The 22,419-nt window shown below is 41.0% G+C and overlaps 2 protein-coding genes and 2 long non-coding RNA genes across 5 annotated transcripts; 3 read left to right on the top strand and 1 right to left on the bottom strand.

Moving 5' to 3' along the window:
- The first annotated feature begins 229 nt into the window (after positions 1–229).
- LOC119280832 lies at positions 230–4,159 on the top strand. 2 transcript variants are annotated; one of them, XR_005138191.1, is made up of 5 exons: positions 230–380; positions 1,162–1,268; positions 1,742–1,867; positions 2,734–3,729; positions 3,820–4,158. It is a non-coding gene; the product is annotated as an uncharacterized LOC119280832 (long non-coding RNA). The 2 variants fall into 2 exon arrangements; XR_005138190.1 differs by having other exon boundaries at positions 2,734–4,159.
- A 1,789-nt stretch (positions 4,160–5,948) lies between these two features.
- Positions 5,949–6,591, top strand: LOC119279326. The gene has a single exon (XM_037560599.1). It carries the CDS (start codon positions 5,949–5,951, stop codon positions 6,345–6,347), a length of 399 nt encoding a protein of 132 aa, XP_037416496.1. The 3' UTR covers positions 6,348–6,591.
- A 3,765-nt stretch (positions 6,592–10,356) lies between these two features.
- Positions 10,357–11,043, top strand: LOC119280830 (SKP1-like protein 4). The gene has a single exon (XM_037561539.1). The coding sequence runs from the start codon at positions 10,434–10,436 to the stop codon at positions 10,932–10,934; it is 501 nt and encodes a 166-aa protein (XP_037417436.1). The 5' UTR covers positions 10,357–10,433; the 3' UTR covers positions 10,935–11,043.
- Positions 11,044–18,536: 7,493 nt separating this feature from the next.
- Positions 18,537–21,402, bottom strand: LOC119274804. Its single transcript, XR_005135349.1, has 2 exons — positions 20,784–21,402; positions 18,537–18,849 (listed from the first exon to the last, which is right to left on the bottom strand). It is a non-coding gene; the product is annotated as an uncharacterized LOC119274804 (long non-coding RNA).
- Positions 21,403–22,419: the final 1,017 nt, after the last annotated feature.

Raw genomic sequence — 22,419 nt, 5'->3', positions numbered from 1 at the left:
TTTTGAATTATTTCGTAAGATCGTTAGACAACATTTGATGTGTATTTTACTGTTACCGGCGTTGATTGTATCATATTGATTTACCTTTTAAAACATTTATGGGTAAAGGAAAATCTACAAAAAATCTTGGTTTATGTTATATAGGTGAGTTTCAACTCACAACCTCTCTAAGCTTGTAATAAGCTATGAGCTGAATTTCTAACAAGTTTGCTTTCATTCTTTTTTTTCTAAGGAAACTGGTGATGAAACCCGCAACTTATCACACATGGAGCAGCGCAGGGAGTTAAAACCATGTGGTATGGAACCATGTGGAAGGGGTGAAGTCTTTTGGGCAGAAAGACGTTTGGGAGACCTTTATGAAGAGAGCTAGGCAAAAACAGGTTGAATGCTTATCCATTTCTCCTTTTTTTTCACTAAAGGTGATGTATCATTTGTAGTTCTTAATTTTCTAATACGCCATTCTATGCAACTCAAATAGGACACTCCATTGTGTTTCCTCGTCATCCTCTATGTTCTGGTTTGACACCTACTTCTGCAAAGGCAAGCAAATCAGTTTTGCAGTTCATTTAGTGACACTATTTAAGTTGTCAATGCAAAGTGCTTTCATGAGTGAACAAAGATACAATCGTTTACCTAAGGGACGCGGAGTTTTGGCTCCCGAGCTCATCTGCACCCACGCTCAGGAAAAAAATCAAAATAAATACTAGAAAAATTCAAAAAATTCTAATTTTTTTGGGGGTGGTAGATAATTTGACGCGTGAGGTGCGCCCCAAAATTCAACTGATTTGAACATCTGAGCAGCTCTCGGCAAAAAAGACAAAATCAGGGTCTGTAAAAATGTTTACTGTTCACGCACTGTTTTGACCCGATTTGTCTTTTTTGCCGAGAGCTACTTAGATGTCCAAATAAGTTGAATTTTGGGGCGCACCTCACGAGTCAAATTATCTACCAACCCCCAAAAAAATGGAATTTTTTGAATTTTTCTAATATTTATTTTGATTTTTTTTCTGAGCGGGAGCAGATGAGCCTGGGCACCGAAGTGGATATCCGTTACCTAAGTGCTTTCTTTGTAGTTTTTAATGTTAGAAGCAAGAGAATAAATGTCTGTGCTGTTAATTTCCAGTATTTCATTTTGTAATGGCGTTTACCTCCAATGTTCAGGAGTTAGGCTTGCTTCCCGGGACTCCTGTTGGAACTTCACTTATGATGCTTATGCCGGGTGTCTTGGAGTCATGGAAAGTGTGCCAATGCAGAGTTTAAAGCTGAAAGTAGGTGTCGGTTCCGCTATGTTTTTCTAAAGAAACTATGACTCCTTCTAAAGCTTCACATTTATTTATGTGAAACATTTGTCCCAAAGAAAGACGTAAAAACTTGTGTATTGATGCATTGATAGAGAAAACTAATATGTACAAGCCTAAGATAGGCACACAATGCACAAGATTATGTGGAGCATTTTTTTCTGCGGTATTTGAGGAAGAAGCAATATTCCATTGCATGGTCTTGGTTTGCAGAACATTTACATGCCACATGGCTTTTTCAAAGAATAAGCTATTTATCCCTGGTGTTGGGGAACTATTTTTGTCTGGTGTAGTTTCCTTCATATATTTTACTTCCTTATTACGTTCCTTGCCAACGTCTCTATTAATTTTTGTATGTGGTTTGCTCTCCGCAATCATATGTTGGCTATGTTAAGTTAATGATTTTATTTCTTGAAATTTTAATGCTTATCTTTTCATTGCAGATTCAGCGATGATACCTGAGTTTTGGCTCACGGAATGTGGCCAAAGTGCAACTGGCGCTTTACTTGATTACATTGCTCAAAACCATATTGCGGCTCCCCTTCTTGCTAATCAAGCTGCTTCTGAAAGTAAGTTGCATGTTTCTCCCAATGTAGATTACCTTTTTTCTGACATGATGTAGATTACCTTTTGAGGATGTACCACGTAAAGGTGTATACTATTCATCTCAAATTATCCAGGTGATGAAGAAGACATTGCTTTTGATGTCACATGAACAAAGTATGCCTTTTTTCTTTCTGCCTTGAGTCGATCAAAACACCCATGTCCTTCTAGATTTTCATGGAAATCAGTTAGAGATAATCTGTGCTTAACCAAGAATGTTGGCTATCTAGATCTTTTTTCTTTGTACATTATGTGATACCAAATGGTATGTCTGTTTTAATTAGATTATACAGCTATGAGCGCACACCACGGAGGCCATGCCTCAAACATGGGTGGACTGGGCATGCACTTGCGTTTCTAGCCAACTACTCCCTCCGTTCCTAAATATTTGTTTTTTTAGAGATTTCAAATGGACTACCACATACAGATGTATATAGACATATTTTAGAGTGTAGATTCACTCATTTTTCTCCGTATGTAGTCACTTCTTGAAATCTCTAAAAAGACAAATACTCCCTCCGTCCGGAAATACTTGTCGAAGAAATGCATAAAAATGGATGTATCTAGAACTAAAATACGTCTAGATACATCCATTCCTCCGACAAGTATTTTCGGACGGAGGGAGTATTTAGGAACGGAGGGAGTATAACACAAAGATCTTGGAACTGTTTAACCAGACTTCTTTTTCTGTCATAAATCTCAACCATCATTTATGTAAAATTAACATGCCCTTGACATATACATTGTGGTCTGAGTGATTATAGCCAGTTTCACCATTGTTCAGTTTACAACATTATGATATTGCAAATAATTATGGTGATGTTGTCCATAGGATTTCTTGTGCTTCAAATTTTGTTGATCGAAAGCGGAGTAAGGAGCCCATCTTTCATGGAATCAACTACAATGATGCACGACTGGATCGAATTGAAGATCAAATATATTTTGGCGAGGAAGGACAAATGTTAATTAGGTTTCATTTTAATTAGGCTTCATCTTTGTTGCAGTCAGTTGATTTCAGAAAGTATTACATTCAGATTAGTTGAAGATAGACAAAAGCCTGAATTCTTATTAGCTGGTGGTTGAGCCATACAAACGTTGTTCTAATTTCTACAAGGCAAGTCGAGATTGACTTTAAAAACTAAGGATTATGCAGCCATAATCTGACATTAAATTAATTGAATTAGAGAATTGGAGGCCGGAGAAGTCGGTTGCACAGGGCAAAAAAGAAACATAATTGGCTCATAGTTTGGGGAAATATGACGGGCGAGCAGGTGTGTTGGGCGCTTGTCAATGCGAGGCGTCACTGATCAACATACTAACACCCTACTTTAGACCTGGCGTATCCAACTAGATGTGCATGCTCAACAACCTCAAAGAATCTGTTGGAGACACATTCGTGCATACCGGCGATGGCTCATGCGTCCTTTCACTTAATTAGAATTTTCTGCTTAATGATACGGCTGCTGTTAGTTATTTTTGGATTCGAATTTAATTTGTGTAGAATTCATTAATGCACAATATGACGAGATTAACTTGTTGTTTCAGTTCAGTTCGTAGGCGTAGCTTTCTCATTTGGTATCCATATGGTGACTTTTTGATAGTTGTGATGTTACCACTTCTACATTTAGTATGTCGTATATAATCTATCTATATGATAATGGTTGTCATCTTGATTCTTGGATCCAAATCAAACGACACATGTGACAACCGTGGCAGCCTCGGCCCGTGGTGGCCAAAGGAGCGCTCAACATGGAGGCATGGAGGTGAGGCAGGAGAGGTCGTGGTCAGACTGGTACTGCACTGAGTGTAGAGGAGTTTGGTGTATACGGTAATTCTTCCTACGTTGTTGTTATTGCTTGATGGTGAATCTAAAAGGATGGAGAAGTAAACCCTAAAAATTTGCATGTGGATGTGGAAGGTTGGGTTTGTGAGCTAGGTGTGCTATTGATGTCAGTGGCGAAGTTGGATCAGGAAAGAAGAAGAACATGAGTGATTTAACGGTGAATAAGAAATCAATAATGCTGCTTGATGTGCATGATGATGTTCATATGATTGATGTTGAGCCTATACAATATGTATCGCACCCGTTGCAACGCACGGGCAAATTGAATCTATTGTGCTAACTTTTATGCCATGTTATTATAAGTATTTATGCCATCTTCTTCTTTAGAAAACAGGTTAGTAGTAATTCTCTTTGTCGCCTTTCTTATTACATGGACTCAACTAACAATGTGGCAATAGGTTCTATCACTCGGGTAAAGAGCGCACGCAGCTGGACGTCGTATATTCCTTTAATCTAGGTAACCTACAACTTGGTCAATTCCAATTCCAATTTATATTTGTTATCATTATTTTTTTATATTATTAATTTAAATTATTGCAGGAATGTGTCTAGCTATTTTGTTTTTCATTTTATGCTCTGGTGGAACGGTAAAGAATTGGTCAAGCCGGTTTGCGCGGTGAGTATTGTCCGTTAGATGTTTTGATACCTTCGGCATGAAATTTTCATACTAACTACATATATTATTTGTGCAGGATGAGTATGAGTTGAGGAAGCCGTTTTTATTATACTTGCTAAAACATAATGGGAATGAAGCTAAAGGCAACTTTCCTGATATCGATAGTTTTGTAATAGATGTCAAGGTCAAACATCGTTACATGAACATGTCATTAATCTTTTTTATTTATCAATTTACATTGCAAAAATGAATTTCAATTATTCAATAATTGTGTTTGTGTTATATTATTTGTATGTGTGGTATTCAATATGTAACTCTTGCAAACTATTTCAAGAGCCCGTGGCAACGCACGGGCACTCTACTAGTTGATGTAGTGCTCGTCTAGTTGATGCTCTATGACCTACTCATGCATCAGTTTCTACATGAGCTCTGTAGTTGTGGATGCATGCTATTTAGGATTTGCAGGCTGCTGTTCATGTTTGGTTTCTATCATAGGAGTTCCTGCGATGATCTGGTTTACATGTGGATGCCCTAGTCGTATAGCTATGCTCCTGGATTTGCTAAATTGATCAGTAGTGTTCGTGCTAGGGCGATGATGATTAACCTTGACTGAAATAAGTGTGCCTTTGAGCAATCGAGTCACCTATGGGGGTATCAAGCTGGATCCTCCCTCTTGTCACCGGCTTCGAATTCGCAACATCTGCGTACCAAGGGAAGATCATTAATCACTAGGTTATCCCAATAGTTGTGAAACACTTGTGTTTTTCTTTTATTTCTTTCTTCAGTTTTTGGTTTTTTTGGACGTTTTTACTCATTCATTCATTTTTTGTTTTTCTTTCTTTTTCATTTTTCATTTTTCTTAAATGCATGGATTCTTTTAAAATTCAATCGATGAAACATTTTTCCCAAAATTCATTTTCCAAATTCATGAACATTTTTTCAGATAGATGAACTTTTTCAAATGTGTGAACTTTTTAAAATAAATCAATGAACCAAAAATTCAATGAAATTTTTTCAAATCGGTTAAATTTTTATTTTATTTTCATTGAACTTTTTCCAAATTGGTGAATTGTTTTTACAAATTTAATGAACACTTCACAAACTTGATATAGGTGCAGTGGATCAGGGGATGCTCGGCCCGGATCTGGCACGTTCGCCTGTGCTGGTTTTGTTTGGCAGCAAACCTACTGTCTTCACTTTCTCAATCAAAAAAATTTATAATCTAGTACTGTCTAATAAGTAGTAAAATTTTAGAGGTAGAAGTTAGAGCTGCCTCATGGGCATGCAAAAGCAAGAGCATCCATAGGCAGAATGTAATCCCTTGTGCATGCATTCCACTTCCTCTATTCGTAAGTAAACAGGAGACTCCAGAGGAGCAGCTGAAGTGGGGAGCGGAGCAGATCGAACTTGACAATTGCAGAGTGCCACCTGCTCTGCTCCCGCCAAATCCCCTTCACCCAAAACGCACACAAAGCCCAGACAATTGCAGAGCGCCACCTGCTCCGCTCTCCCATGTATATACATCCCGCTCTGCGCGGCCCTCCCCAGGACGAAGAAAACCTCTGTGAAAGACTACAGAGTACCAACAATGGCGTCCCACTTCCCCTCGCTCGCCGGCCTCCTCGCCCCACGCCCGCTGCTCCTCTACGCGGCCACGTGGTCAGCCGTCGCCGCCATGTCCGTGGCAGTGGCGGCTCTCGCGCCCGAGCTCGCCTACGTCTGGGGCGTCGCGCCGGGAGCGCCGCTCACCAAGGCATGCCCCGATGGCAGCTTCGCGGGCGGCAGCATCGGGCTGCCGCTCGATGGGCCGCCGTGGGACGCCGTCTGCGTGCCCGCCGGTCTCTTCGGCCGGACCGTGCCCGACGTGGTCGTCCCGCTTGTTTTCGCCGTCGTGGTCGTCGCCGGCGCCACCGCCTTCACCGCCGCCGTCGGCGTGTGGGAGGACGATGAAGACGACATCGAGATCACCGAGGTGGGACAGGTGTAGTAGACTAGTAGTACTAGTAATGACGCTAGACCACTCGAGATGTACTGCTCTCCAGTTTCAGAAATTTGTCAGCGGCAACAAAGCAGAGACAAGTCTTTCTGAACTTTCCGTCAACTGTCTCTGTATATACAGTATGTGACACTGAAGAAGTTTCAGGCAACAAAAATCTCTGAAAGCATGATGATTATAGAGCTTCAATCATGCTCGGTCGAGCTAATCAAGTATGCATATGAGGGGCTGTACGTGCCTTTGAGATTTCTGATTATGCTGCTTCACGTTTTTTTTTTGCGGGTAATTGTGCTGCTTCACCTTGACTAGTAATGAATCAGCAGCTGCAAATTACAAATCTTGACTCGTGATTTACATAAATCTCCATCTTTTTTTCGCGCATAAAACATAGGAGTAGTACGCACAGTACTTTTTTTTTACTCGACAACAAAATGATACGAAGATCACTTGGATTATATGTATACACAAAATATATTTGGTCGTTTCCGCAGCGGACATGACCACATGGTAATTCAAAGAAGAAATAAGAAAAACAGAAAAAAGAAGAGCACGTCTCTTTTTTATAGAATAAATAATTATACGAGTCATCCTATCTCACATAAGAAATAAGTAAGACAAAAAAGAACACTTTTTTTTCTATGTAAGCATGGTTCAGGAAATGGTATTACCTTGAAGAAGAAAGGAAAAAAAGATTAAAACAATAAACTTTTATAAGAAAAGAAATAATTAGTGGCATTGGTATTACCCTTAAAGAAGAACGAAAATTTAAAAACATGTGCACACAACTCTACATTGAAATTATGTATTTTGTACTCCCTCCATCCCAAAATAAGTGTCTCAACTTTGTACTAGCTTTAGTACAAAGTTATACTAAGTTTGAGACACTTATTTTGGGAAAGAGGGAGTAATATATAAAGAACAAGCATATAATAGTGTAATTTATAATTTACACGCACATACTATAGTACTTGCGTATATATTTACACACAATAAAAATTTAAAAGCAACGTTTTCTATGAAAGAAAAAACTAGTGGCATTGGTATTATCCTTTAAAAAGAAAGAAAATAAAACACAAATTGTGAAAAAAAACATAAATTTTGTTTTTCTGTAGTTATGCAAGATCAAGCATATAGTGGACTTTTTGCAAAAAATAAATCTAAGAAAGAATTAATTAGTGACACTATTATTACCCTTAAAGAAAAAAGAAAATAAAATAGAAAACCAAACAATATCAAAATTTATTTTTTAGAAAAAATGAATTAGTGGTATTCGTATTACTCTTTATAAAATAAAATAAAAAATAAAATGAAATAATTGCACACATATTTACACTGAAATTGTACTTTGTAATATGTAAAGAATAAGCATATAATAATGTAAATTTTGCACTCTAGCATACTTTTCATAAATATTATATTTTAACTATCGGTATATATTTACACTCATCCAACATCCGCAAAATACCGTAAAGAGAAAATCAACTAAAAAGAAAAAGGAAAGAAAAGAAAATGCAAAAAACTTGGAAAACATGCAACGGGTTACATGCTTCAAGGGCAAACAGGGGCAGGTCTGAAATTCAGCCGAACAACCCATGAAAGAAGGGAGCGCCTATACAGCACGGTACGCGCTGGCGGGAGCTCCTATGCATCGCTCGATGCGGCGAATTGTCGAGCGGACGCACAGGCGCGTCTCAAGCTGGGCCGGCCCATTTGCGCAACACAGTGAAAAAATCCCAAAAAACTCTGCTGCTCGAAGGAGGGTACGAACCAGGGACCTCCATCTTTGTATGCACGAGCATAGCCAACGCGATAGACAAGCTTTCTTGATTTGCCATTGTGCACAGAGCTAAATGTAATGGAGATCCGAACATTTTCTCAAATTACTAACGCGAGAATTATTTTGAAAAGATGTTTCTTAAAAAGCGAACACTTTCGTAATTTTAGAAGAAAAACTAAAAAGCTTGAACAAAGTTTTGATAAAATGAACACCTTTTAAAATCCCGAACATTTTTTGAATTTAGAGAACATGAACATTTTTTTAAAGCATGAACATTTTTTTAATCTTGAGAACAAAATTGGAAACGGAGAACAAATTTGGAAGCGGAATTTTTTTAAAGCATAACATTTTTTTCGAATCTTGAGGACAAAGTTTGAAACGTAGAACAAATTTGGAAGCACGAACAATTTCTTGAACCACAAACATTTTTTGAATATTAAGAACAAATTTTGAAACGGAGAACAAATTTGAAAAATCCCAAATAAATTTGAAAGCGCAAACATTTTTTGAAACATGAACAAAAAAGTTGAAGTCCGATACATTATATTAATTTTGAAAGTTTTGAACATTTTGTGTAACGAGAACAATTTTTGAATTTTGAGATTTTTTAAAGAACTGAACATTTTATGGAAAGGCAAACAAAATTTGAATACTTTTATTAAAAAGGAGAAAAGAAAAAGGAAATGAAATAAGAAACCAAAGAAAGAAAACAAACAGATAAAACGAAAAAGAAGAAAAGAAAAAAGAAATAGAAAGGAATTTGAAATCTGAAGAACTAAAAGGAAATAGAAAGAGAAGAAAAGTAATTGAAAAAGCGAAATAAAGAAAGATAAAACAAACAAAGAAAGAAAAAAATAAATAAAAAAAGAAACAGAAAAAAAAAACCAGTCAGGAACCTTCCAGAAAGTACCCAAAATCGGATACTGTAGCACGTGTATTATCTCGTAGTTGGGCCGGCCCATCTGGATCGCTAGTCGCTCGCCTCTGTGCGTTCGCTCCACAATCTGGCATAATGAGCGTCCGCTAGGATATTCCCGCGCCGGTAGCCACGGGAGCGCGTACCCTCCCTGCTCCCCTGCGCGCCCTCATGAGCTGACCCATGTGCGGGGCGGGGAGCCCCTTGTTTTTTTTTTGCCTTTTTCTGTTTTCAGCTTTATTTTATTTTCAAAAATAATTTAGGATTTCAGAAAAAGTTGCAAAATATCCAATTGTTCGTGAATTCAAAAATTGTTCACAATTTGAAATTTATTCAGGAAATGATAATATCTCACAGATTCAAAAAAGTTCGCAATTTCAAAAATAATGTTTGTCTAATCAAAATCTTTACAATTTCAAAAAATGTTCATGAATTTCTAGAAAAATGTTCACGATATTTAAAAAATGTTCATGAATTTTGAAAAATGTTCACAAATTTCGGAAAGTGTTCGCTATTTGAACAACTATTAAGAAATAATAAAATGTACGTAAAAGACAGAAAAATGTATCTGAATTTCGAAAATTGTTCAGAAATTTCAAAAAATGTTGACCATTCCAGAAAAATGTACAAAATTTCAAGGAATGTTCGTGAATTTGAAAGAAATCAGGATTTAAAAAAATGTTCACGGATTTAAAAAATGTTCACGATTTCAAAAAAGGTGTTCACTATTTCAACAAAATGTTCACTTCTTCGAAACAATGTTCACGAATTTGAAAAAAATGTTTTGCAATTTGAAAAATGTTCACAGTTTAAGAAAATTTCTTCAAAAAATTGATACTTGGCCGATTTGTTTTTTAGAAAAGGTGAAAATAAGGATAAACATAAAAACAGAACATTATAGAAAGAAAAAAAGTTAATCGGGAAAATTAAAAAGAAAAAGAAAATACAAAAGAAAAAACTGGAATAAATAAACAAGAATAAAAGGTTCTGGGAAGGTTCTACAACCTTCCCAAAACCGGTGGGGAGGAGTCCCTATATGGGCTGGCCGTACATTTATAGGGGTGAAAATGAACTTCTTTCGAGATATTGGTTACGTTTAGGGTTGCTTGTCGGGCCGGTGGGCCGGTTGCCATGGCCGGCTCTGTGTTTACCGCTCCTGCATGTATGTCATGTATCGATACAAATTCGGATTACTAAGGAATTTGTTTTCTCCCCGGCCCCACAAACCCCAACAAAAAAAGCCGCCGCCGACTTCCCTACCGTCTCTTCTCATCTATATATTCCAGCGCCGCGTCTCTCACCCATCGATCAATCGCTCGATCAAAAGACCTAGTTCGACCGAATAGATCGACGCACGCGCGCGTAGGTTAGGTGATCGATCGAGATGGCAAGTAGCAGCGACAACACGACGGTGACTCTCCGCAGCGACGACGGCGAGGAGTTCGTGGTCCAGGCGGACACGATCGCGGCGGCGTCGGTGCTGATCAAGAACATGCTGGAGGACGGCTGCGCCGCCGGCGTGATCCCGCTGACCCAGGTGACGGGCCGCATCCTCGCCCGCGTCGTCGACTACTGCAACCGCCACTACGCCGACGCCGACGCGGCCACGTACGTCAACAGCACCTTCTCGTCGGGCGACCCGGAGCTGGATCGCTTCGACACGGACTTCGTGAGCGGCATCGACCAGGACACGCTCTTCGACCTCCTCCTCGCCGCCAACTACCTCGAGGTACAGGGTCTCCTTGACCTGGCGTGCAAGACGGTGGCCGACCAGATGAGGGGCAAGACGGTGGAGGGCATGCGTGCGCACTTCAACATCGTCAACGACTACACCAAGGAGGAGGAGGCCCAGGTCCGCAGCGAAGTTGCATGGGCCTTCGAGTAGACGTACCGGCAAATCACTGGCCGATCACTTATCTTTTTCTTTGGGGGATTTGTTGCTGCCATAAACTAGCTGTGATAGTTCTTATACACATTTAATGGGAGCGCTTATATGTCAGTCACCTGAATAAATATTTATTTCCCCATAAGCAATTTTCTGGTTTGCCCCCTATCAATTTGTCGCCCCGTCAACGTATCAGAAATTGGGTGAACTAGATGATATCCCGTGCATTGCCGCAGAATCGATCAAAATACCTAGTTCATCGAGCTTCATTGCCCTGTGCCCTATGCCCTGTGCTGCGCTCATCGACTGACCTCTTAACAGCCGTCGTATGTCTCCATCATCTTGCGTCTCTACAACCACAACCAAAGATGCTTCCTCGCTTGGACCTCTCGAGCTTCATTGCCTCTGCCTCCTAATTGTGATATCATAGCTCGGTTACCCGTGCATAATGAGGTAGGAGTAATTCGGCTCATCAATTTTTATGACATGGATGCAACCTTCTCAGTAACATCAGTGTGCAATGTGGGATGTTTGGAGGAAGGAGGAGCGCCGGTGCGGTCCGCGGAGAAGAGATGTGGAAGAAAGAAATCCATGTGCCAATGTGCGGGTGGGCAGGAGCCGCCTACTATGTGGAAGAAGGAAGGAGTGGGGTCAGACACGACAATCAGTGCAATGGGAAAAAACACATGATTCGTTTTGTTAAAAAGAAAATAAAAGAATCTATTCAGTTGGCAGATTTGTTGAGGTGGAAGGCTGAAAGTTTATTGTTTGCTTATGTGAATACTGCATGCCAAGAGAAATCGGGTAACGGGGGCTTCTATTTAGATATGCTAGATCAACACTACTCTCCTGTTGAAGACACGGGATGATGGGTAAAGGGCCAAAGGTTGGGGAAAAAAGCTTGGAACATTTTTCTTCTCCCTAACTGATGCGAAATTCTTCTAAAAAAGGTTGTACCCTTATTTGTTTATTTACGTCTATAATTCAAAATTGGGCAAATGAATCATTAGTAATATGTTACCAAGATTACTTTCATGTAAGAAAATGGACCCTAATAAGTGCCACATCTGTGGCACGTACAAATGCCAACTCCAAACTTTTTTATCGCAAGACTAGTGATGCGAGGATGGCAATTTTAGTTGTCAAGCATGGCAGCTTTCTTTTCGGATGGCAAATTTCAATTTTTTTTGGATTGCAGCTTTAGTTGTAAAAAAACGTCAGTGCCGACGTGCTTTGTGCCACATGTGTGACATTTATCATTTGGAAAAATATATTAATCAGTCATAGCGCAATGTGGCTTCTTCATGCTTTAGCAGGTCATTAATTATGAACATCCCCATCCTGTTTTTATGAAGCAAGTTTTTCTATGCAGAGGCGGTGAATCTCCAGGCCTTCGCCTCTGCGCTCGCGCAAGGGCCACCAGGAACCGATGCCTCTCGCTGGCGCCGCCATAGATCGCTTTGTCTTCCGTGGTGTCAGGCCATGGAGACACAGTGGATTTCGGCTCTTGCCGGCGGGAGGGCTCCTACATTGTTTTTAGGTGCTATTTTGTTTTCGTCTAGGATTTGCGTTCTGCTCAGGAAGACAAGACGGCGGCGGCTTTCTGATGTTGGAATAAGGTTTTCCTTGCCTATGCCCTGTTTTGCTGGTGCATCTAGCATTAATAGAGGGCGTGTGGAAATTTATCTCCGATGGATCTCACGGGATTCGGTCAGCATTTGTTTTTGGTGGATCAACTTGGATCTGGTCTTCGTTCATATATGTTTGTGTGTCTTCAGGTTATATCTTTCCGGTCTACACTTCTCTCATCGGTGGCTGCTGCTATTCTGGTGCGCTGGTCCTCTTAGGCCTTAGCACGACGACTACCCGACTATCTACTACAACAAGGTTTGTCCGGCTCCGATGATGGAGGGGCGATGACAACGGCGCGCCTTCGGCTTGCTCTAGTAATTGTAGTAGTCGCTAGGTGGTCTACGAATCTGGATCTAATTTTTACCTTTAGTGTTCTTTGTATTGCCTTGAAAATTGATGAATAGACCAGAAATTTTCTGGCAAAAATAATCCATATATGCTAGCGAAACCTTACTTTGCAACCATTCCTTATAAGAACGTGCTTATCAAAGTTTTGAGATCATGTTGTATTTTTATTTGAGCTGCCTCAAAGTTTTGGGTGAGAACTACATATTAAACAAGATCATTTGTATTTGCATGAATATTGAAAGGTTTCACCTAAATAAAGCATGTCTCGCATAGCAACACCCGGGTTTTATCTAGTCATCTTAATTGAACAATTAGTATCTACAATCGGACTAGGCAAATATAAACCACAATATGTCCGACCCATCCCTTAAATGTCGGCATCCACAGTACAAAACCCCAAATCCACATACAATCTCATGTAACCTAGATCAACACACGCACTTCATTATTTATACAGAACAAAACACATACTCCCTCCATCCGGAAATACTTGTCGGAGAAATGGATGTATCTAGACGTATTTTAGTTCTAGATACATCCATTTTTATGCATTTTCTCGACAAGTATTTCCGGACAGAAAGAGTAGTTCATACAGGGCATAGCATAGGGGAGTTCATCACACATGCCATCGGACTAGCAAAATTAGGAATATTCTACTAGTTGAAATAGGCTTTATATATAGTTCATCCATGACCACCCTTGCCCTTGCCCTTGTCCTCTTGGTCACAATGGTAGCGTTGAAAGACGACACAGGGGTCGAAACGGATCTGCTTGGCATCGAAGTTGGAGGTGTCAGATGCACCACCGGTCTCCTCCTCCTCTTTGGAGGGCGGGCCGACGAGGGCATGGACGTCCTGGATTTACCCAACCGTTAGGGAATGCGCCGCTCGGGCTTGCCGCTTTGCCAGGATCCAGGCACATGCATCATCCACGACCTTGTCTGACGGAGCGTGGTACCACCCACCCTCACTAACCAGTGCACCTTTACATTCTCATGGCGGGTACGCCAGGCCTCAGTCTTGGCTTTGCCATGTAGCTAGGGCATCCGGAGCATGTGTGGGCGTGCATAGCGACAACGACCTTGGATTCAGAGCCTAATTAACATCACAGGGACAAGTACTCAGCATCGGGCTTGATCCGATGTCATGGGGATGGCCTCAGGTGTTGGAAATACGCCCTAGAGGGAATAATAAATTGCTTATTATCATATTTCCCTGTTCATGATAAACATCTATTAGCCATGCTAGAATTGTATTGATCAAGAAACTTCGATAGATGTGTGGATACATAGACAACACCGTGTCCCTAGTGAGCCTCTACTAGACTAGCTTGTTGATCAAAAGATGGTTAAGGTTTCCTAACCATAGACATGTGTTGCAACTTGATAACAGGACCACATCATTAAGAAAATGATGTGATGGACAAGACCCATCTGTTAGCATAACATATGATCGTTTAGTTTTTGCTACTGCTTTTTTAATGTCAAATACATATTCCTTCGACTATGGGATCATGCAACTCCCGGATACCAGAGGAAGACCTTATGTGCTATCAAATGTCACAACGTAACTGGGTGATTATAAAGATACTCTATAGGTATCTCCGAAGGTGTCTGTTGAGCTGGCGTGAATCAAGATTGGGATTTGTCACTCCGTATGATGGAGAGGTATCTCTGGGCCCTCTCGGTAATACATTATCACAAGAAGCTTGCAAGAAAAGTTACTAAGCAGTTAGTTAAAAGATGATGTATTACGGAACGAGTAAAGAGACTTGCCGGTGACGAGGTTGAACTAGGTATAGAGATACTGACGATCGAATCTCGGGCAAGTAACATACCAACAGACAAAGGGAATTACATATGTTGTCATAAAGGTTCAACCGATAAAAGATCTTCGTGGAATATGTAGGAATCAGTATGGGCATCCAGGTCCCACTATTGGTTATTGACCGGAGAGGTCTCTCGGTCATGACTACATAATTCTCGAACTCCAGAGGGTCGCACGCGTAACGTTCGTTGACGCTAGAGTAGTATTGGGATATTTGATGAGTGGTAACCAAATATTGTTCGGAGTATCGGATGAGACCCCGGATGTCATGAGGAGTCTCGGAATGGTCGAGAGGTAAAGATTTATATAAAGGAAGTCATATTTTGGGTTCTAGAAAAAGGTGCGGCTTTTTCGGTATTGTACCGAGAAGCTTCCAGAAGGTTCCGGAGGATTCTGGAGAGGTCCGGAAGTCCACAAGTGGGTCCACCATGACCCAATGGATAGCATGAGCTGAGGGGAGGCGCACTGCACTTATTGGATTACGTGCACCAAGTCCTCAAAAGCACATGAGTCTAGGGACGACAAAAAAGGAAGGAGTCCTAGTAGGAATAGGATTGGACTTGGAGTCCAAGTTCTTTTCCCCATATCTACGCCCTAGGGATTGGAGGGGCTGTTTTCCGTGCCCCTACACCTATATATAGAGGGGAGGGGGCGCCCCAAGAGAACAGACTAAGACCTTGGCGCCCCTCTCTCTCCCATTACTCCGTAGTTCCACTGCCTTGTCCCAGCGATGCTTAGCGAAGCGCTATCCGTACTCCACCACCACCATCACCACCACACAGTAGTGTTGGTTGTGATCCCATATACTTCTCTTATCCCGCTTGCTGGATCAAGAAGAGAGGCCATCAATCTGCACACGTGCTAAACTCGGAGGTGCCGCCCGTTCGGAACTAGATCGGTTGGATCATGATCGGATCGTGAAGAGTACGACTACATCAACCGCGTGATAAACGCTTCCGCTTAGCAATCTACAAGGGCATGTCGATGCTCTCCCCTCTCGTAGCTATGCATCTCCATGGATAAGATCTTGCATGTGCATAGAGTTTTTTTGTTTTCCATGCAATGTTCCCCAACAGTCGCATCATGTGCTAGGTATATGGGTAGATGATATGCATGAGTAGAACACAAGGAGTTGTGGGCGGTGATGTTCATACTGCTTACCACCAACATCTTATTTTGATTTGGCGGTATTGTGGGATGAAGCGGCCCGGACTAACCTTACCTGTCCACATACATGAGACCGGTTCCACCGACTGACATGCAACTTGTTTTGCATAAAGGTGGCTGGCGGGTGTCTATTTCTCCTACTTTAGTTGAATCGAATTTGACTACGGTCGGTCCTTGAAGAAGGTTAAAACAACAAACTTGATAATCACCGTTGTGGTTTTTGCACAGGTAAAAACAGTTCTTCCTAGTTGCCCATAGCAGCCACATAAAACTTGCACCAAAATAAAGTAGAGGACGTCTAACTTGTTTTTGCAGGGCATGTTGTGATGTGATATGGTCAAGACGTGATGTGATATATAGTTTTGTATGAGATGATCATGTTTTGTAATATCGACAACCGGCAGGAGCCTTAGGGTTGTCTTCTAATTATTGTATGACATGTGTGTGTCAATCATTAAGTGCCATGTAATTGCTTTACTTTATCGCTATGTATTAGCAATAGTTGTGGAATAAATAGTTGGCGAGACAACCCCGACGCAGCGATGGTGATCAAGATGTCGAGCTGATGACGATGGAGATCATGACGATGCTTTGGAGATAGAGATCAAAAGCACAAGATGATGATGGCCATATCATGTCACATATTTTGATTACATGTGATGTTTATCCTTTATGCATCTTATTTTGCTTAGAACGACGGTAGGATTATAAGATGATCCCTTCATTTAATTTTAAAATAAAAGTGTTCTCCCCGAGTATGCATCATTGCTAAAGTTCGTCATTTCGAAGCACCTCGTGATGATCGGGAGTGATAGACTCTATGTTCACATAAAATGGGTGTAAGCCAGTATTGCACAAGCAGAATACTTGGGTTAAACTTGATGAGCCTAGCATGTACAGACATGGTCTCGGAACACTAGAGACCAAAAGGTCGAACGTGTGAGATGTTCCAAGAGCTGAAATTGGTATTTCATGCTCATGCCCATGTTGAGAAGTATGAGACATCTAACAAGTAGTTTGCCTACAAGATGGAGGAGAATAGCTCAGACAGTGAGCATGTGCTCAGAATGTTTGGGGTACTATGATCGCTTGAATCAAGTGGGAGTTAATCTTTCAGATAAGATAGTGATTGACAGATTTCTCCATCCACTATCACCAAGCTACTAGAGCTTCGTGATGAACTATAATATGCAAGGGATGACGAAAATGATTCCCAAGCTCTTCGCGATGCTGAAATCGGCGGAAGAAATCAAGAAAGAGCATCAAGTGCTGATGGTTAAGGAGACCACCGGTTTAAGAAAAAGGGCAAGGGAAAGAAAGGGAACTTCAAGAAGAACAACAAGGAAGTTGTCGCTCCCATGAAGAAGCTCAAAGCTAGACCCAAGCGTGAAACTGAGTGTTTCTACTTCAAAGGAAATGGTCACTGGAAGCGCAACTGCCCCAGATACTTGGCAGATAAGAAGGATGGTAAAGTAAACAAAGGTATATTTGATATACATGTTATTGATGTGTACCTTACCGGTGCTTGTAGTGGCCCCTCGGTATTTGATACTGGTTCAGTTGCTAAGATTAGTAACTCGAAGCAGTAGTTGTAGAATAAATGGAGACTAGTTAAGGGCGAGGTGACGATGTGTTGGAAGTGTTTACAAGATTGATATGGTCACCGTCGCACACTCCCTCTACCTTCAGGATTAGTGTTGACCTTAATAAATGTTATTTGGTGTTTGCGTTAAGCATGAACATAATTAGATTGTGTTTATTGCAATTCGTTTATTCATTTAAGTCCGAGAATAATTGTTGTTCTGTTTACATGAACAAAACGTTCTATGGTCATACACCGAATGTGAATGTTTTATTAAATCTCGATCGTAGTGATACACATATTCATAATGTTGATGCCAAAAGATGCAAACCTGATAATGATAGTGCAACATACTTGTGGCACCGCCGTTTAGGTTATATTGATGTAAAGTGCATGAAGAAACTCCATGCGGATGGACTTTTAGAATCACTTGATTATGAATCATTTGATACTTGCGAACCATGCTCATGGGTAAGATGACTAAAACTCTGTTCTCTGAAACGATGAAGCGAGCTAATGACTTAATGATAATACATACCGATGTATGCGGTTTGATGAGTGTTGATGCACACAGCTGGTATCGTTATTTTCTGACCTTCACACATGATTTGAGTAGGTATGGATATATCTACTGAATGAAACACAGGTCCGAAACATTGAAAAGTTCAAAGAATTTCAGAGTGAAGTGGAGAATCATCGTAACAAGAAAATAAAATTTTTACGATCTGATCGCGGAGGTGAATATTTGAGTTACGACACTACTAGGAAAAAGGCTACTAGCAGCGCGGGTACCCGCACTTCTAGTATCGCGCTACAGCTAATAGTTAGTAGTAGCGTGGGTAGACCCGCGCTACTACTAACTTTGTTAGTAGTAGCGCGTGTAACACCCACGCTACTGCTATTACGAAACCGCGCTACTACTAACAAAGTAGTAGTAGCGTGCTTATAATACCAGCGCTACTAGTATTCAAAATTTTGAATACTAGTAGCGCTATTTTGAATACTAGTAGCGCTCAATTTGTTCCCACGCTACTACTAACTATTTAGGATTTTAAAAAAATAAAATTAACCAATTCCATTTTGTGCATACAATTCCAAGAAACAATTGTGATGGAAAAATGTCACTATCACACAGTTGCCATATTCCTTATTCCTGATTCTACTATCACACAGTTGCCATATCTGCTACCACACAGTTTCTCATTCTACATGTCCTCACTCCAATAGTAAGAAAAATGAAAAGGAAAAATAGAGCTAATCTGCCATTGAAATGTCCTTATTCCTGAGTAATATTTAATGGAACGGTGCAATTGCACTACAGTCTCATGGATTCACTCTGCCGCTTCAACATCTCATTATCCTACAACGATAGAAATGAGCATCAGCAAGGCATATAGATATAATGAATAAATGAAGAGGAAGCATAATCTCAGACGAGACAGGAGAAAAGGACTAAGATTCTGATACAATGCGAATATGCACTGTAAGTACACATATATTTCAGTTACAAAAAGATATTCAGTTAAAAAGTGACAAATAACTGAATGAAACTCAGACTATATATTTCAGTTACAAAAAATATTTCAGCTTAGGAATGCAGTGTATAAATCAGACTAAATAGATAACACTAACAAAGCTTAAATTTTAAATGTGCAGTTTAAGTACGAGCACCTACCAACTGAATATAGCTAGCTAGCATAAATGTCAATTGGCGTATGATTTTTCTTAGTGCATTTGCACTAGGAAACTAGTCCTAACATATCAATATTTTGATCAGCATTATCCTACAGACCCTGTGTAGTAGAGTTGATGATCTTATTATCCTACAGACCCATCACTCAAGTGCATAACTAACAGTAGTAACCATCAACAGTACAGACGTATGTAATAACATTACTAACTCAAAGAAGATGCTAGGGGTTCGTTAAGAATGCTAAATATCTCTAAGTTACCAAAGCTAGTGAGAATGATCTCAAATTCGTAAACCCACTTCATTTATCTTGTTCCAACTTGTGAATGGCGACTGAATTTGTTTTAGACAGTAAGTAAGGTTGGTAACGGTGCAGCAGAGTGGCAGGATTCAGATACTATTGCAGAAAGAATGGTGGTGGTAATGCAGGAACGGAAGGCGGTCTGACTTATGAACCCATGGCAATCTGACTTATGATGTTCAATTTTCTATATCAAATGGATAAGTTCAGTCTTCGAACAAAAAAAAGCATAAGTTTCAGAAGAATCGAATCTATATAGCATTAGTTACATACTAGGTTCTTTTGGTGTCATGCCACGACTTAATAAAAGAAAATGTTTCTTTAACCCAAGAAAATGTCAGAATTTCCATGGCACATGTCTACAGACTAGTTATGCGCTGGGGTGTTCTTCTCATGTCAGGAAATAGCATAATTGTGCAGTATGGTTTCTCTGAATCAAGATGTGATTGATCTCTGAATCAAGGTATACACAAGTTGGCAATACTTATGCTAGAAGGAAAGCAACCTGCTAGTGAATGAGTTTAGAAATTTTTCTACGGATGAGAAACAAGCGAACAGAAGCAAAAAGAAAACAAGCGACTCAGACATGTTGCCATGTTGGTGATTACACAGCCACCATATGCCAATGATGCTAACATGTCTAGTGTGGTACACAGGAAAGCGGCTTTAGCACTTTACTAACACATGACACGGCGAGGAATCCAAAAATGCACGAGCAAGAAAGAGACAATATACTAGTAGCACTCAAATGATTCTCGCTAAAGAGCAGCGAACCCTGGATAACACGAAACGACAACATCTACAGCCCATTCATCATCAGTGAAGTAAATGGGTGTGTATCAGACTATTAGGGCAGAATTTTACCCAACAATTTATTGCGGTGCACTGAGCCTTAAAAATGTTAGCTAGCCAGCTAGAGGGAAGTAAAACTAGAGAGTTGCTGAGTCAATCCAAGTGCAACGGCCAAGAAATCTGCAATAAGTACAGAATTAATTGATGGTTGGAGTCAATGTATTTGTTACCAAAAAATAATACTTCCTCCCTCCCAAAATAAGTGACTAAACGTTATACTAGCTTTAGTACAAAGTCGAGTCACTTATTTTGTGACTGAGGGAGTACATCCAGGCTACTTGGGTCAGTTGATGTACGCATTTGTTACCAACAAGAAGCTACGTGAGCTGCTGATGCGTTTGTCACAGCAGAAGAGAAACCAAAAAAATAAGGCACCCTCCGTTTCACCCAAACTAGATGGATCCCAAAGTGTGCATGGGCGGTCAAATCTGAACGAAGGAAGAGATGCCACCTCGGGTTACGTTACAGGCGGATTAATTGGAGCAGGTGGTGGTGATGTTGAGCAGCTTCTCCTTGGCTGGCCGATGGGAGCAGCTTCTCCACGGCCCCCTTGACCAGATCGGATCAGAGCAACCTGCACACACAAAAAAAATCTCACGAATCAGGTATGGAGATGAAGAAGAACACCTCCATGGGTGGAATTGTGGAAGAGAGCAGATGGGATCCGTAAGGCACTCCTCCTCTGGTTGCGGGCGTCGGATCCGGAAGCCCCACTGTGGGCGTGGTGGATCCGGCCGGTATGGGGCCTTCCCTTTGGAGGGAAAGTGAGGGGCAGAGGAGAGCGTGGGTAGAGGTCACCGGCAGGGATTGGGGAGTCGACGGAGTGCGGCGGCGTTTGGGTAGGAAAAATAGGGGCTTCTAGTGTTTCAGGCGCGAGGAGGGATGGAGAGCCTGGCCGGATCTGGTCTAGTCGATCTGGGAGGGGAGGGGAGAGGGCACCGGTGGTGGGGAAAGAGGAGGTCGCCGACGGCGGGGTTGGGTGGGAGGAATAGAAGAGGAGTGGGGTGGAAGGGGGGTTCGCCATCGATTTTTTCGTTTTGTTTTGTTTTGTGTCGACAGACGAACGGGAGACCGGCGCAGGAGGGGATACCGAGGTACATAGTAGCAGCGCGGGTATATAACACGGGCTACTGCTATTCATTTAGTACTCCCTCCGTCCCAAAATACTTGTCGGAGAAATTGATAAAAATGGATGTATCTATATCTAAAATATGTCTAGATACATTCGTTTCTCCGACGAGTATTTTCGGACGGAGGGAGTACTAGCGTACACCACGCGCTACTACTACTGCCTATCTGATGAGGCATGACGGAAACCATTTAGTAGTAGCGTGGTTTAAAAACACGCGCTACTACTACCAACTTAGTAGTAGCGTCTCTTTTTTGGTAAGATCCTGTGTATAAGATTTTTCCTAGTAGTGCGAGTATGGCCTTCATTTAAGACAATGTGTAATTATTTCATAACTCACGCCAGCTGGAACACCACAACGTAATAGTGTGTCCGAACATCGTAACTATACTTTATTAGATATGGTGCGTCATATGATGTCTCTTACTGATTTGCCACTATCGTTTTGGGGTTATACATTAGAGACAGCACCGTATGAACTATGGTTTGGAAAGAAACCTAAGCTATTGTTTCTTAAAGTTTGGGGATGCGACGCTTATGTAAAACAACTTCAGCCTGATAATCTCGAACCCAAAGCGGAGAAGTGCGTCTTCATAGGATACCCTAAAGAAACTATTGGGTATACCTTCTCCCACAGATCCGAAGGAAAGATCTTTGTTGCCAAAAAAGGGTCCTTTCTAGAGAAGGTGTGTCTCTTGAAAGAAGTGAGTGGGAGGAAAGTAGAACTTGATGAGGTAGTTGTACCTTCTCTCGAATTGGAAAGTAGCACATCACCAAAAACTGTTCCCGTGATGCCTACACCAATAGAAGAGGAAGCTAATGATCATGAAACTTCGGATCAAGTTACTACTGAACCTCATAGGTCGACTAGAGCACATACCATACCAGAGTGGTATGGTAATCCTGTCCTCGAAGTCATTGTTGGGGAACATGGCATGCAATTTCAAAATTTTCCAAC

This window comes from Triticum dicoccoides, chromosome 3B (assembly GCF_002162155.2).
Source record: "Triticum dicoccoides isolate Atlit2015 ecotype Zavitan chromosome 3B, WEW_v2.0, whole genome shotgun sequence".
NCBI lineage: Eukaryota > Viridiplantae > Streptophyta > Magnoliopsida > Poales > Poaceae > Triticum > Triticum dicoccoides.
The sequence above is the reverse complement of the archived record's forward strand: the minus strand, read 5'-3'. Positions and strand labels throughout refer to the sequence as shown.

Bases quoted from the DNA above. Each gene is read 5' to 3' on its own strand.
- LOC119280830 (XM_037561539.1), top strand. From the start codon at position 10,434: ATGGCAAGTAGCAGCGACAACACGACGGTGACTCTCCGCAGCGACGAC.
- LOC119279326 (XM_037560599.1), top strand. From the start codon at position 5,949: ATGGCGTCCCACTTCCCCTCGCTCGCCGGCCTCCTCGCCCCACGCCCG.